General features: G+C 40.2%; 2 protein-coding genes across 5 annotated transcripts in view; one reads left to right on the forward strand and one right to left on the reverse strand.

Moving 5' to 3' along the window:
* The window catches only part of TBC1D23 (TBC1 domain family member 23), a 35946-nt gene extending 26274 nt beyond the window's left edge, over nucleotides 1-9672 (reverse strand). For all 4 annotated transcript variants that reach the window (XM_037378342.1, XM_037378343.1, XM_037378341.1 and 1 more), the window contains exons 1-3: nucleotides 9546-9672; nucleotides 1549-1660; nucleotides 1206-1311 (exon numbers count right to left, since the gene is read on the reverse strand). In XM_037378342.1, coding sequence (XP_037234239.1) covers nucleotides 1206-1311; nucleotides 1549-1660; nucleotides 9546-9583 — 256 coding nt within the window. In that variant the 5' untranslated portion in view covers nucleotides 9584-9672. The remainder of the gene's footprint in view (nucleotides 1-1205; nucleotides 1312-1548; nucleotides 1661-9545) is intronic.
* A 1133-nt stretch (nucleotides 9673-10805) lies between these two features.
* The window catches only part of CMSS1 (cms1 ribosomal small subunit homolog), a 237373-nt gene continuing 232029 nt past the window's right edge, over nucleotides 10806-16149 (forward strand). Inside the window, exon 1 of the mRNA XM_037378348.1 lies at nucleotides 10806-11016. Coding sequence (XP_037234245.1) covers nucleotides 10956-11016 — 61 coding nt within the window. The 5' untranslated portion in view covers nucleotides 10806-10955. The remainder of the gene's footprint in view (nucleotides 11017-16149) is intronic.

Below are 16149 nucleotides of genomic sequence, written 5' to 3' on the forward strand. Positions count from 1 at the left end.
AATAAAAGAGTACATAAAATCCAAATGCCATCTGAAGATTTACTTCAAATTTGGAGACTACTTGCTTTGCTAAAGCATTGAAATGAAGAGATTTAATCCAACCCAAACCTGACATCTCTATATAGCCTTCATTCTGAACTAATATTACATGTATTGCTTTAATCAGTTTAATATTGTTTTCTGTTACAAAATATTTGCCAATAAAGACGACAGGAAAACTAACGGATATTGAAATGCTTCATTTCGTATGTTATGAAGGGATGTTTTGCCATCTTCCTGAAAAGACACTGTTATTAAATAACACAAGAGAAATTTCCTCCCAGCTTCCCCCTACAGTACAGAAATAGAAGGAAAATAAGCCCTACTAGATTCTAGAGCTAGAAAACGCAGAACTGCATTTTAAAAGTGGTAGGTTATATACCCATGCTGTAACTCCACTCTCTGCCTTAACTTTCAATTGTGCAAGAATAAATTAAAGCATGACAGGTAGCCTAACAGAAGATTCTCTTATCAATGCCATTAAGAACTACCCTAATTTACCAGTCAGCATTGACTCCATCATCTGATCACTGATACTAATGCTACTGCATGGTGTTAGTGATTTAGCCATTTTTGTGATGAGCTGCCAACCAGATCCTGTGGCAGCTCCTTACAGACATACTGGAATATTATTTCCAATGTCCTGGCAGCTTCTTGCTTTCACAAACACAACCTTTCACTTTTGCTGAAAACACTATTCAAAAAATATATTTCTTAAACATAGTCCTTTAACGTCTAAAATGTTTAACATATTTCTTCCCTTAAAGTTTGATATGCATTTTGGTGCTATATCAGCTTTCCAGATTAAGAACCAGTCAGACAAAAACCTGAAGGACACTACAGAAAGAGCGTCTCATTTAAAAGATGGAACATGAAAAAAAATGTAATTTTTTTCCAACTCCTGAAACTTTATGACCATGCAAACTATCATTTACAAGCTAAAACTTTAAAATTCCGTGATGTCACCCATCCCAGAGTTACAGTGCAGATAAAGTACTGTTTTCTTATGATTTCTTAGTGATTTTCTCTGCTCTCTCATTTTACTCCTCAAAGCTTCCTCCAAAATGTAATAATAATTTAAATTATTTAATTCAAATAACAAAGCCCTAAGACAACTGGGAATACAGTAGTTTTCACATAGGTGATCTACATGCAACTTAACTTACCAATTAGCTCTTGGCAATCCTTATGAATTATACCCTGGTCAGGTAGGTCTAAAGAGCCATCCCAGGATGCTAGGCTGTCCCCCTTTCCTACAACATTAAGTGCAATCTGAAAACAAAAACAGAAAACCCTCTAAACATTTTGGTGTCCTTTTGTAGTTACCCAATTACTGAACTCAGTAATTTAACTCAATAAAGAAGAATATTCTAAAACTAAATGAACACACATGCGCATTAAAATTCTAGTACTACATATCTTTTGTAGAGATGCCTGGTAATTAAATCATTTACCTCAAAGCAAACAGCTCCAAGTATTTCCTGCTTCTTGATTTATGCTTATACTTACCTTCCAGACTTTGGCCCTCAGATCAGCAGGCAATTGCCTTCCTTGAATGATGTTTCTCACAGTTTCAAGATCACAGCCTCCTTCTTCTAGAGCATCCGCAAGATCTTTTTCCCTACAATAATGTGTTTATTAAAAATGAATTGTAAAATATTTTCCAATGTTTATCTATTAAATAGAAGTAGACTGGAGGCTACTATCAGGCAAAACCCACACATATGTAAATGTATAATATAGACAATTTGCCAATTACTAAAAATAAATATTTGCAAAATGTTACTTATTCCTTTATTGTAAAGGCTACTTGTCCAACCTTCTAATGCCATTCAATTTACATACAAGAACAAATATGTTCAGGGCATTTTTGTTTTGTTTTCAGGAAGTGGCAATGTTGCAAAATGTATCACAAAAATGCAAATTTAGTTATAGTTTATGACTGGAGGTACACAGCAAGTTTTCACATAAAACACAATGCATTAAAAGAAAACATTACACCTAAATTAGATGGCAGAGTTCTTTGAAATAAAATTAGATGACCTAGAAAACAGAAAACTTCTTTCAAAGGTTTAGAACAGTCAGCTTTTAACCCCATCTTTCCCTGAAATGGGAAAGGACCTTTTAGTCAAACTCAGATTTACTTAACTTTAAAGTTCTAGTACTGTAAGTGCGGACATGTGCACAAGGCTAAATTAAAACATACAAAACCAGTAACAATAGTGTAGAATAGCAAAATACACAAATTTGCAAGACAGTCAAACAGTAACGACATTTAAGTTGCCATAATAAGACAATAAAAGTTCATAAGCATTATAGGTAAGAAGGTATGCATTCAGAAACTATTACTTTACAATCTCTCTGATTGCTTCTGCAGACTTTCTACAGTTTCATGCTGTCAATAGTGAGAGAAATACATCTGATGATTTCAGAAATTTCAGTATCATATAGCAGAGCAGGGGCAGAACACCAGGTTCACTGGAAAAACAGCAATGGCAGCGGTACACAGGTCCCGTAGGCAAAACTTCTCCCTTACTGTATCCTCTTAACTGTTCTCTACTAGTTCTGACATATGCCTTAAGAACGGCTTTGTTCCATGTACGCGAGGAGTTAAACACACATCCAGGAAAGGTTTATAGCCAGAGCAAAACACAGAACATGACTGTTCATACGGGACAGGTATTTAAGTATGAAGATGCATTCCTTGTGAATAACACATCTATTTATACACACGGAGTAACAGATGTTAAAGTGTTATCGGTATAATTGCTCTGTGTTACATACTACGTAGTCAATTCCAAAATGCCCATGGAAAAAGAATGTCAGCTGTTGAGTTCTTGTCTACTACTTTGATTTCCATATACCCACAATTAACTCCCTGATATAAAGGTTCTCAAGTTTGGCCTTCTGAAAGCTTAAGACACACATTTCTGAGTTTCTAAATATCATGCTTTTTAATAAATAGATTAAAATCTCAATCCTGTGAGAACATATGCATATACGTAATAAGCAACAAGCCAGCCTTACTTAAGACTTCTCAAAGTATTTACAAGTAGAAGTATCATCCTTGCATTGCATCAGTCAGTTTCTTTGCCAATACACTTTTGTAGCACTTTAAATCATTTCAAATATACAGCAGGGCACAACTAACAGCTGGTTTTCTTCAAGTAATTTCGCCGATTTGGATGAAAGCAAGCACAGTTTACAAAGAGACCAAGTTGCCATATTTTCTCAGCTTTTTAGTATTAAAAAAAGAATAAAAATCCCAAAGCCCACTTAAAGAACTACAGGATGCAGGAGTGACTATGCCTTTCCCGAGACAGAAACGGGGAGGGAAACACCCAAGTCCACTTGCACTTCCATCCCCTATCCTGTTGCTCTGCATACACAACAATCAACACTGGAAAAATTAAACCACCAAATTAGTTTACCCTGATAAAAATCAGCTCTTTCCAGAACATTTGCATAAAGAGACCCAGCACTCAGCAGAACTGCATGAACTCTGGTATGATCTAACTTCAACGGAAGCCAACCCTGAAGATCAGCTGAAGAGCTGGATGCTCTTAGATATACTGCAGGTTTCCACACACACCACATAAGACAAGCAGACTAGAAAGCAACCATGGGGCCTTGAATTATAGCACACAAAACATGATTAGTTGTATTAAATTGGCACATGGAAATGAATGTTAGCAGCTGCATGCATGTTGTATTTCAGGTGGAAAGGTCTTACATTCCAATACTTAAATTTTGTTTCTAAGTCCTCCAAAGAAAGTTATTTGGAGGAAAAAAAAAAAGTAATCTGTTAATCAACACTTAAAACCACATCTACACAAATTACAAGACACAGCTGGCAAAGAATGTTTCACAGACCCATGAGTACTAACTACACCAGTTACTAGTGTCTAATACAGCTTAAAAAGCTGTGCATGGGTTAACATCATGATCAATTTCAACACTGTCATCCACATCTTGTTTGGTGTAAAGATGACAGGCAAATACTAGCTTTACTACTTCACCTTAAAAAACAAGAAACTGATACGCCGATCTCCCTCATGAAGACATGTAATGCACTACTAACATTCAGTTAAATGAAATAACAGCAGGGAAAAAACTGTGTTATTTATTACAATTCAATTAGCTGCTCTTTTCCTCCATCAACTCCCAAGACTGCTCACAGGCTATTAGTAAGGACTTTTCAAAGATGAAGAAAATTATTTTCTAATAAATACTCTATTCAGGCAAACTTGCAAAGTACAAAGTATGAGAGTGATTTTGATGCTTCAACACACGTCTGCTGGCTGTGTTTTACCTTATTTCAGTTGGTGTTGTGCTGCAAATATTCCAGTAAAGTGCTAGCAATCTGGATCCTTGTCTTTCATGAGCGAAAATCAGTTAGGAAGTCTTCTGCTCATATGAATAATTATTATACTTACTGTGGAAAGAATGTGCAAATTGCTCCAGACATAAACACCCTTATTTTCTGCTCTGCCATGGCTCCACTGCCTATTCCTAGATGCTATTCAAAATTTTGGTTAGATGTGTAGAATTCCAGCCTATATGCAAGCCATGGCCTGAAAGGTTAATTCCCACCAGACATACAGTTTTAAATGTCATAATGTACGATGTTGCTATTAGTGTGTCTGAAGTAAATTTCCATACTTACAGAAGCATCTCTGAAATTCATGCCAGTCTGGTGACATACTATAATCAATAGTTAACTACCTTCACGGATAATCCACATGACTTTTTTTAAGCTAAAACACTTAAGATGTGAAAGAAAGCTGCACGCAATACAAATTTTCAACTGCTGGGAATTCTGTTTCAGCCACTTTTTTTTTTAAATGTTATTTATTTTGTTCAAATATGACTCTGAGGTACTTGGTAATAATCACTTACAAATACTAATGAAGGGATTAAAAAAAATCGCAGGTATGTGAACAGCAGAGAAAAGATGGTAGGAATTGTTTCAATAAACTACAAATACAGGGAAAAGACATACAATATTAAGGAAACTATAATCAATCAAGTAGACTACCATGCCTGGAATGTACCTGCTAAAGTCCCTTACACCTGCTCATTTCTTATTAAGACAGACAAATCCATCTGAGCTGCTTCCTCCAAGTCCAAGTGCATTTTTTGGGAAAAATGCTTCAGAAGTTTACAGCTTTGATTTCTGATGGGCACACCTCTAATACCGATTTATTATTTTCACAGCCCAACAGGTATCTTCTACATGTACCAAATCCATTAACCAAAACACACTTATCAGTCCAAAACAAGATGATCACTCTTTATCCATATACACTGAAACTACCACTGCACACCTGCCTGTTAAAGGCGAACAAATCCTCCCACTTAGATTATACAGCTCGAACTGCTTGATGGTGTAACGTTTGAAAAGCTTCTTTGGTTATTTTCTTCCACACTCCTCAAGCAACACACTCATAGGTGCTCACAATACGCTCCAGTGGGCCACCACCAGTTCCAGCGTAAGTCATCTTATTTCTTAAACATCTTCACACTTCACTCCTGTCCTCCCCATCAGGAGCCAGGCTGCTGCCAGCTGACCCCTTAGCCAAGAGCATCACCAGTCTTAGTTTCCACAAAGCTGTTGTCTCCTAGGACAAACAGTCTGCAAATTTCCATAGATTTCTGATAATTGTAGCATGCAAAGAGAAAGACAGGCACACATATAACAATTATGAAGGCTGACTGTACGTATCCACATTAGTGCCAGACTGGACTAATATAGGCTAATATATTTTTTAATTTTTTATTACTAATGTTGGCCTAAACTCCAGTTTAAGCAAAGTATTTGAAAAAGCTCACAGTAGCATACACGTTTATAACACGCAGTAATCACAAGAAAGCTTTACTTAAAAGTGGGCAAGTGAATAGGGTTCATGAGAATTTCTGAAGTCAACAGCTAGTATCAATTTATTTTTATAATCGTCATTCTACATTCCCACAACAAAGAACACAGCTTACCACCACAGAAAATTATCTATATAAAAGCTTCTTTTTTCTCCTCCCAAAGTATGCTTTTATATAATCTAGTTACTCCAATTCCTACTTTTAATGTAGGATTCTCCTGACTAAAGGAAAAAAGCCTAAACAAGAGCTATATTAAATCACGGGTAACGAGTGTTTGTTCTCTATTGAAAAACAAACAAACAAACATCAATCCCTTACATGTACTTCAAAATATCCATTGGTTTCAGAACACCACTGAATACTTTTCTTCCCCCCATGGAATTTCAGAGAAAAACATTAATTTCCTGTTATTTTTACCTCTATTTTTCCCTCAAGTGTGTTAATTTTACACTTGACTGCAAAGCATTATTTTGTTTGTGTGCCTTCAGAAGAAATATCATGGCTCCAAATACTAAGTAGTCAGATTTTGAGCATGGGAAAAAAAAAAAAAAGTATTATTTTCTCACCCTGTTGTCTGAAGCAGTTGGGAATGTATTTTGGGACCATAAGATGAATGACTACAATGCAAAGTTAAATGTACAGGAACAACTCCATCTGTGGTTACAGTTATATTTAGTTAGTTCAGGTGTTAACTTTCGAAGTATAGAGCTTAAAAAAGCGCTACTTGATCAAGTTCCCCGAAGCTTGAGTATTAAACAAACATCTACAAAAAAGTTTTAGGAATTAATTCATAACTGTTTATATCTTTATCTGTTTGAGAACCTGAACAGGAAAAATTAAGTTCAAATCATTCATTTACTTGACAAATGAGGAGAAAATACTCTATGACTTCTAACTGCAAACACTTTAACTAATAACAGTTCATCTTGTTTGTGTCTATACATCCTATTGACTAGAAGTGTTGCATTGACTAAAATTATGGCTAAAATCAAATCAAATAAGCAGAAAAAAATGAAGGAATTAAGCTTTTACAGCACAGCTTGAAAGCAGCCTGCCTTCCTTGTGTTTCACAGCATTCTTAGCTTTGGACGCAGATATGTCTTCCAGCATCAAATACTGCCAGCAATTTCTCAAACTAATTTTTGAGAATATGCCAAAATGCTAAAAGTAAGTATTTAATAAAAAAGGTCCGACAGATTTTTCTCATTTTTGTATCAAAACTGTTGATAAACTTCCTGTATGTACTGAAGAAAAAGCTGGCAATCTCATCCTTCAATAACTCCACTCAATAACAACCTTCAATAACTCAGTAACAAGGCATTTTTTTCAGTTGTGGTTTGGTTTTAGTAGGTTTTTTTAAATTTAAGTTGTATCATACAATGCCAAATTCCCCTGCTATTTTGTTAAACAAAACAAGCAGTCAGTATGGACAATGAGGGGTTTAACTCACCATTTGTTTGTGCCATCCACCCCACCCTAAATGACTTACACCAGCACAAGTGTCAAGTTCCCAGAGGAAACATAAAAAGGGCACATTATGTTACTAAGCATGTCTAGATTCTACATATTCAAGGTGCTGTCACAGTCTCTGACCATAGAATTACATTTGCCTTTGAATCTCCCTAAGGAACTGAACAGAGGACAAGAAATCAGTGCTGCTGGTTTTGTTGCCGGCAGAGTTCAGGTGTATATACACACCATTTTATATTTTGGCTGTTTTTTTATAAATGGGAAATTTTATTGCTCAATCCTATATATGTCAAAACCATGATAATGTAGTAATTTGCAGCAAACAGCTCATTCAAAAAATAAGTTATACTTAGAAAAACAAGAACTGTTCAACAGTATTCAGGTAAGTATATAGGACAGCATTTTAAATCAATGCATGAAAAAGAAAATATTTCATTGAAACTGGCTTTAAAAAACCCCCACAACAACAAAGCCAAAAAGCCACATGAAGTTTCTAAACAAGCAGTAAAGAATACAACTTTGTTATTTGCAGGGTACAGCCCTATTCTGGCATATTAATGTAGTGTTTAAGCATAAGCCTCTTGGACTGTTTCCATAAAGATGTACAAAGTCTCTTTTTACAAATACCTTCAAGTTTGCCGTTCCTAGCAGTACCAGCTATCAAATTTACTATAGTTACATTCCGAAGCTGCCAGTCAGAACAGCACACTCTAGGCTGAGCCTTTAAATGTCTAGAAACCACATTTGTGCCTCGTTCTTCACAGAAATTTCAGCAGTTTATTGTGATCTGGGAGATTGTAATACTCTTTCAGCATTAGTCATGAAAGGGGTTTGGAGTATTTTCTTGAGATATTTCAACAGCGTTCTTATTCAATGCCCAGGGCTATACTTCAAAGCATCAAGACCGCACTGTCAATGAATCTGTCCTTACCTTTGCAATTATACATCCCAACAGTCAAGCCTGTATTTAGAAATAACACTTACTGTACCTGTAGAAAGTGCTTCATAAGTTTTGAAACTGTAACTAAAAGAAAAAAAAAAACAACTAAAACCAACATTGATTCACTTTCATTAGTTAGTAAACGATACTTAGTTGTTTTATCCAAGAGCTGTATTCATAGAACCAACCTAGACAAAGAACAGATACCGGCTACACCTGCACATCTGTCAAGTCCGGTTTCCCTACAGTGAGATAACTAAACACAAAGAAGGCTGAGCACAGTTAAGAAGAAACTTTGGATCCACCACATAAAAAAAAGCCTAGATGCAAAAACATCAGATTGGAAGTGATCATAAAAAGTGGGTCTGTGTAATTGTTTGAAAAGTGCGTACATGGGAAGGACAAAGAGCAATGCAGTGGCACAGAACAACAGGAAGGAAAGAAATTACATGCAATGCAGAGGCGCAAAGAGGAAAACAAAGTGCAGATGCACAGGAATAGAGATGTGGGGTGCAGTAAGAATAGCTTCAGTGTTTAAACACAACGTTTATTTAAGCCTCAGCAGTCTTAAGTGAATACGCATGCAACAGATACTAACGTCACTGTCACCACCAAAACGATCCTGTACACGCTCCAGAAATAGTCTCTATTCTTGTCCTACAGGTTCAATGTAAAATCCATTCTAAGTAACAGATGCACTCGAGGACAGTGGCGAACAAAACCAACCCGAAAACAAGGCAGGACCCACCGCTGCCAACTGCGCTCGGACAGGTGTGCAGGAGAAGGGGAAGCTGAACGGAACAAAGCCACCGCGCTGCAGGCAGGGGGACGTGGGCACGGCGCGGGGCAGCCGCCCCGCCCCACCCCGGGCCCAGCGCGGCCGCGGGCCGCCCCGGCTCTGGCGGCGGCCCTTTCCCTCCCGGGGCCGGGGAGCCGCCGAGCGCCAGAGCCCTTTGCCCCGGGCTCGCCCCATGCCGCCCCCGTGTCGGGGCCTGCCCGGCGGGGGGCTGGGGCCGCCGCCGCCCCGGGGACCCTCCCTGCCGCCCTCTCCCCGCCGAGCGCTCAGCGCGGCAGGACCACGGGCGGCCCACGCCCCGATCGCGGCGCGGCGGGGGGAGGGGCCTTCTCGCCTGCCTGCCCACCCCTGCCCTCCCCCAGCCCCGCTGCGGAGGGGACGGTAGGCAGCGGGAGGAAGAGCACCGACAGCGCCGTAACTCACCAGCTGCTCGGCGGCAGCGCCTCTTCCCCTTCCGCCATAGCTGTTGACGTGCCACCTCGCTCGGCCGTAAAGCGCAGTCGGGTGGTGGCTTCTCCCCTCCTTCCCACGCGCCGGCTCCCGTCGCCACCTCCCCCATGCTGCCGCGAAGTGAGGGCGCCGGCCGTAAAGCACGGACGGCTGACAGGGGGCTGGGCCGTGCCTGCGTGAGGAGAGTAGGCGTGGCCCGGGGCGGAGCGCTGAGGGCGCTCACCTGGGCGAGGCGGCGGGCGGGCCGTCGCTGGCGGCTCGGGAGACATAGCCGTCACGGGCTCCCTGCGCCGGGCCGTGCTGACAGACACAGCCTCAGGCAGCAGGGAGGCCCCAGCGCCCCGAGGGACGGCGGGGGGCGCTGAGGGGCGCGGGCAGCAGGCCTGCTGGAGCGGGGAGGCTCTGCCGTCGGCTCCCGCCCCGGCAGCTGCCTGCCTCGGCAGCGCTCAGGAATCGGTTTCTCCGGCGGGAAAGCTATTCCGTGAAACATTGAATATTTTCGGTTTTCATAAAGGTGAACCGCTTCGCTGTGTATGGGTTCGATCGTTAAAGGACTCTCCCGGTAGTCAGTGTTGTGCTAGGCTGTGCTCCGCGAGCCGGAGGAAATGGGGTTTTACGGAGCGTCCTGTGTCCGAGGGCTGGGTGTCACCGCGCCGTGTTCGTTAGCAGCCTTGGGCAAAACAACGCTAAGCTCTCGATCACCCGCGTTCCTAACTCATCTACACCCTCCAAGGAAAAATAAACGAATAAATAAATAATACAGCCGCTTGTGAAAGTTCAGAAAGAGTCAAGTAATTTCATGCATGGAATCATAGCGCCACCTCGTGATGGAGTCGTGTCCTTATGCTTGTCTGCCTGCCCCGCAGCTTGCCTCGGGACGTGCTCGGCGGCAGAGCCCAGCCTCGGGGCGGGGGAGACGCGCCTCGCCGAGCCTGCGCGGCCCCGTCCCGCCGCGGCAGGGGCGGCCCTGCCAAGGTACGGCGCAGTGCTTCCGCGTCTGTATTTGCTGCTTAGAAAAGATGGAACGAAGAGCGTTAATCAAGAAAAGTATTTTACAGTGCAGATTCGGATCCAGGCAATTAAAAAAAAATACTGTGAAGGAGAGGGCAATATTTTTAATTCCTTTCTCTTTTTCCCGCTTAATCTGTATTTTTTCACTGAAAAACAAGCCGACATCAAAACACCATGCATTTTAAACGCCTACTTTTATTGCTTAGGGGGGAAAAAATCAGTCATGCGCTCCCGAGGCGCGGTTTCCCGCCGGACAGCGATAACAGCGCGGCCCCCCGCGGCCCCGCCTCGCCGCCGGGCGGCGCCAGTGCGCAAGCGCGTCGGGGGGGCGGGGCAGGGCAGGAACGGCTCGCGCGTGGCGGCGGCGGCGGCATGGGGGACATGCTGGAGGAGCCGTGGTGGGAGGCTGTGTCTGCGGCAGGCAGCAGTCCAGGTACTGGTCTCCTGCAGCTCGCCCCGAAACAGCCATCCCGAGGGCCGGTCCCCTCCCCTCCTCCCCGGCCCTTCTTCCTTTTCGTGTTGTGGGTTTTTTTCCTCCCACTTGCCCCCTTCTTCCATCCCTCCACCTTTCTCTTCTCCTCCGCTCTTTTAATTTACATCTTCTGTTTTTCCTTTCTCACTTGCTTTTTCTTCCTGTGCCATCTTTTCGCTGCTTGCTACCGGTGGCGGTTTTGTTTGTAGGCAAAATCTCCTCAGGCAGGCGAGATCTAATATCTAACCCTTCAGACTCGGGATAGATAGAGGATGAAACGCAGGCGAAAATACCGGTACTTAAGTAACAACAGGGGCCCACTGAGCAAAAATACATTTTAAACGAGTTCTAAAAAGCGGTGTGTCTGTGTGAGAAAACCGCCTTGAGTTCAAGCTCAGATGTCCCCTGCATTCATTTAGTTTCTACGCTGTGTTTGCTTCCAAACTTGAGTTTCTGTGATGGAAGGATATTGCATAATGTGTGTTCAATTGCCATTACGTGTGGTACTTGAGAAGCATCACCCATGTGCTCACTGGGGTGTTGCACATCACGCTTGACGTGTGTTTTGTAGAAGGGCAGGAGTTAAACTGCTTTTCTACAGCCATTGCTCTTTGGTGTGTGGTACTATGGCTGATTTGTCTCTTTTCCTGACTGTAATATCTGGCTCCTATACTTGGCCTTTGTCAATGTGTCTTAAAGCTCTTTACAGCCTGTGGTTGCATCTGTAATGCTGAGATTTAGTGTAGAAATTTGGGTAGATATAGGTAATTAAAATGACTTTAACACTTTGTAGTGTCCTATTTTATTGATTTTGTTTTTTTCAAATTTATTTTTTTAAATATTGTATTGGTAAGATTTGGGAGTTATTGGGAGTTATCTGCACCTCTTGGAAGACTCCAGATCTTCCAGTGTCTTGACAATGGTTGCTTATTTCGTGTGAAAAGGCTCTTGGAGAATAGTTTGAGGGGGAGCAATATAAAAGTGGTAAGTATGTAATAAAGAGGGATCACAAGCCCTAATAAGGCTCCTGAGCATTCTGTTTTTATTTTTAGTTGCGTATAGGGTCCATGAGCCGTTCCAGTTTCCATGGTAAATGCTCTTCATTGGGAATTTTTCATTCAGGAGTTCTAGATGTGTTAAGAGCCTACCTGCATATTTTGCCAAGCAGAGGTTTCATCTGGGTGGGTGGTAAGCTGATTTTTATGATGTTGGCAGCTTTCCTTTAGAAACTGGATACAAAGCAGGACTTGGATGATAAACTTTTGGCATTATGGGTAAACCATTTGACTTAGAGATGAGACTGTGAATCACAACTCTTCCAGTTATGTAAAACTCATTGTGATTTTTGCAATTGCATTGTTGAACTACTACAGTCATTCAAGTGGGAAGTAACCTCTGGAGGTGTCTAATCCAGCTCTGTGCTAATAACATGATATGCACTTCACTTCAAGAACATTATTTGAATGTGTTATGTACAGTTGAGTGTTGTGCAAACCAGGTACCTGCTGTCAGTATCCCAGCATTGTAAACTTGTCGGCAGGTTCTTTATGTGGAGCCTGTTGTATTAAGTTGACATAAGCCATCAGTAAAGAACAACATCTGTTACTTTTATTTTGTGTAGCTATTTTTCGCTTACAACAGACGTAAAATCAAAGGTTAATTTGTATTGCATCTTATGGATATGGTAAAATGCTTTAAAATTAGATGGCATGAAATATGAAATCAGAGTTTACGATGTACAATGTAAGCAGCAATACAAGAAAATAATTGCTTATTAGTGAGCACTTTTGACAGACTTGATCAAGTTCTTCTGTGAAACATCGTTTTGTTAAAAAAAAGGCTTATTATTCAACTTCATTTGCCGACCTATTTTAGAAAAGCATCTCTACCGCGACTGTAGTGCAAACCAGAATTAAAAACGTAATCTTTAAATATTGATCTTTTGCTAAGTCCTTTAAGTCTAGTCCTAGAATAAGTCTGACCAATGGAATACTCTCGTAATAACTCAGCCTTCAAAAGTGTCCTAGATCTTAACAACTTGTAGTTGGAAGAGGCTGGTTGTAAGATGAAGTGTGTGAAGGGTGTTTGGACTCACTTAAAGGGTATGAAATCACAAAATATGTATCCTAGTGTATGGGTATATAAATAATTCTTAATTTGCCTTTGGCCACATAATTGGAAATCATTATTTTATAATCCATATTAAAGATTAAAGGTAGTTACTCTCCCTTTGAGACATGTTTACCCTGCTGCAGATTGTTTATAGATGTAAAAAAACCCCAAACCAACAAAAACCAAGAAAAAAAAAACTTGAAAGGGTTATCCATCTATTTACCTTGTCACGTGACACAAACTAAAGAAACTTGCCCAATAACTTCTTCAGCACACCTTTAACTTTGAGAATCTTGTGGAGAGTGTGGTTAGGGATCATTGTCTGTTTGTCAGTGTTATGCGTGTCCCAAGTCATTTAACTGCAGAGCTTCCTTCCCTCCCTTTGTCCAGTCTTGATTTGGTTTTTGTATTGCCTTTAGAACCCTAAGGGAGAGGGTAAGGAATACTAAGTAGTTTGTTTAGGCACCAACTTTTTCCTCTTCTCTCCCTGAACAGAAAGAGCACTGCTCACAACACTGTAAATGTCCGTATCTTGCTTGTAGCCAGCATGCCACATCTCCCAAACAGTTTGAGGGAGAGGGATGAACTTTTATTTTTCAGAATTTCTTCCAGTTTCCTCCTTTTATGTTACCACTCTTTGTCTTTCTCTGTGCTTAATTTGTCTCCCTTAATCCCATAAGAGTATCCCCATTTGTCAGTTTGCTTAGATCCTTAAGTAAGAGCCTATGTGGGCCATGTACCTCATAGGTAGAAATTAATTGTGTCATCCCAAGACAGGAGTAAAAGACGGGAAACTTTTCTATGTCAGCAGTACAAACAGGTGAGAAGCATAATATGGTACCATGGACAATGGTTTGACAGTACTTGTGGGGTCCTTTGTGAGCTCTAAAGCAAAGGATGCTATTGTGGGAATTAATTTCTTTTGCTAGAGGTTTTCTTGTCTTGCTGTAGACTGGCAATAAAGAGTGCCAAATAGCGTCAATTTGTAATACGTGGTTTGCAGTTGCCAAGAACTGGACTGTTGTAGCACATTCAGTGGGAAATTTGTTGCTTGATTGGAGCCGAGATCTGTTGGTGGACCTGTGTGTAAGAAGAGGTTTGTATCTTCCTTTTTTTTTTTTTTTTTTTTTTTTTTTTTTGGCTCATCCATGAGTTGCTGTCCCTTCTGATGAAACTTGTTCTTGTACTGAAGATTTATCTGATAAGCATGCCATGTTGACAACTGCTTTTTGAAATTTGTTTCTTCACGTTTACATACATTCATTGTGCAAGTTGAAGAACATGTATTGGTATGCTTCTGTGAATGTGAACTTTATTTGGATCTGAGCATACATGACATGGAGCCTCAGAACTTTACAGTTACCTGCAGATTTAGTGAATAAAATTTGAAGGCTTTTATTTTTGATACGGAAGAGTCATTCTTTAATTTCTGTGTTTTGACACAACTGTGCCTTGTAAGATACAAGCTGAAATAATTTTTCAGTAGACTGATCTTTTTAAACTTCTTTTTTTAAATACTCCTGGAGAATTTCTTGTGGAGCTGTTGTGAGAGACATAGGTTTCTGTTGTGGATTTGTAAAAATAGTCACGCAGCAGTGCTAATGTGTTGTACTGTCTCAGTGGTTAAGTTAAACTTTTAGCTGTGAAATAAAAGGGGAAAAAATCGGGTAACTGAATGTATCAAACTCCTTGCTTCAACAAAAGGATCGCAATTCTGGCTATGGCACTGTGATCACCACCAGCTTTTGCTTTATTTAGGAATTAGGATTTGGCAGTTCTTAAAGAAAGACCTATGTGAAAGGAGTTTTTCCACACATTATCAGTTGAGCCGTTTAGACTGTTGGAATGCACTCTGTTAGGGGAAGAAGAATGAGGGAAACGTTAATATCAGGGAAATAAATTAATGTTTATATTCTACAACAGTAACTCTTATTAGTTGGTATTACAGGATTCCTGGGGTGTGTGTGGTGTGCACATTTCTTGCAATAATGGTATCTTGTTAGTTTAAACTTTCTAAAGTGGAACAGTGAGAAATTTTGGGGGTTTTTTTAGAGCAATGATTGCTATTTCACAGAAAAGTGAAAGCAACAAACCTGGAGTCTCTTCTAATGTTCTGATATTTTTGGTTTGTTTGGGGTTTTTTTTTGGTATGCCTTGGTTGAAAGGAAACTTTGAGTGACTTGTAAATCTTTTAAAGAAGGTATGTGTCAAGAAAAGCAAAAAATTCTTTCATGGGTGAACTAGAAGTACTTGTGCAAAGAGTTAGTTTGGTTAAAAAAAAGTTATGAACACGGTTATCTGTTTTACTTGAATGTCGAGCAGTTGAAGGGCAAAATTGTGGAGGAATGCAAGAACAAAATTGCACTTCTATGTAAGTTAAAACTTACTGTTAAGCTTCATGCAAATTTTGATCAGTTCCAGAATACTGATTAAGTGAACTGAAATCTAAACATTGTAGTACAAATAAAATGGTGAAAGTTCATTCAGCTAATACAAACAATATCCATCTCACTTCTTGCATCTATTTTCCTAAGATAACATCTCCACAAATGCGATAGAGGATAATCACACTACTTAACTCATTGAGACGCGAGTTGTTTATCTTCAGATCATGTTTTTAAAGTGATGCTTGGCACAAGGAGCTCTGCATGTCTAAGTTCTATGCATTATAAAATTTCTCCATACCTCTCTTCATTCTGTTTTTACTTACTACTTCATACAAACGTCTAATCTTCATATGTATTTCTCCATACTTCTCTTCATTCTGTTTTTACTATTGAACATAAGGTATCCTGAAGCACCTCTTGACTAGCTCAACTTTGAAAACAAAACAGCACCTTCTTCAAGCTCTCTTCATTTGACTGACCATATGTTTTTATAAATCTACTAAGACAACATTAGTATAGTTATTTGTGTAACATGTCAAAACTGAATTTATAGTAAGAGCTTATTTGTGTCTCATGTACTTCTCTACTGTGAGGG

This window comes from Falco rusticolus, chromosome 2 (genome assembly GCF_015220075.1).
Source record: "Falco rusticolus isolate bFalRus1 chromosome 2, bFalRus1.pri, whole genome shotgun sequence".
NCBI classification, from domain to species: Eukaryota; Metazoa; Chordata; class Aves; order Falconiformes; family Falconidae; genus Falco; species Falco rusticolus.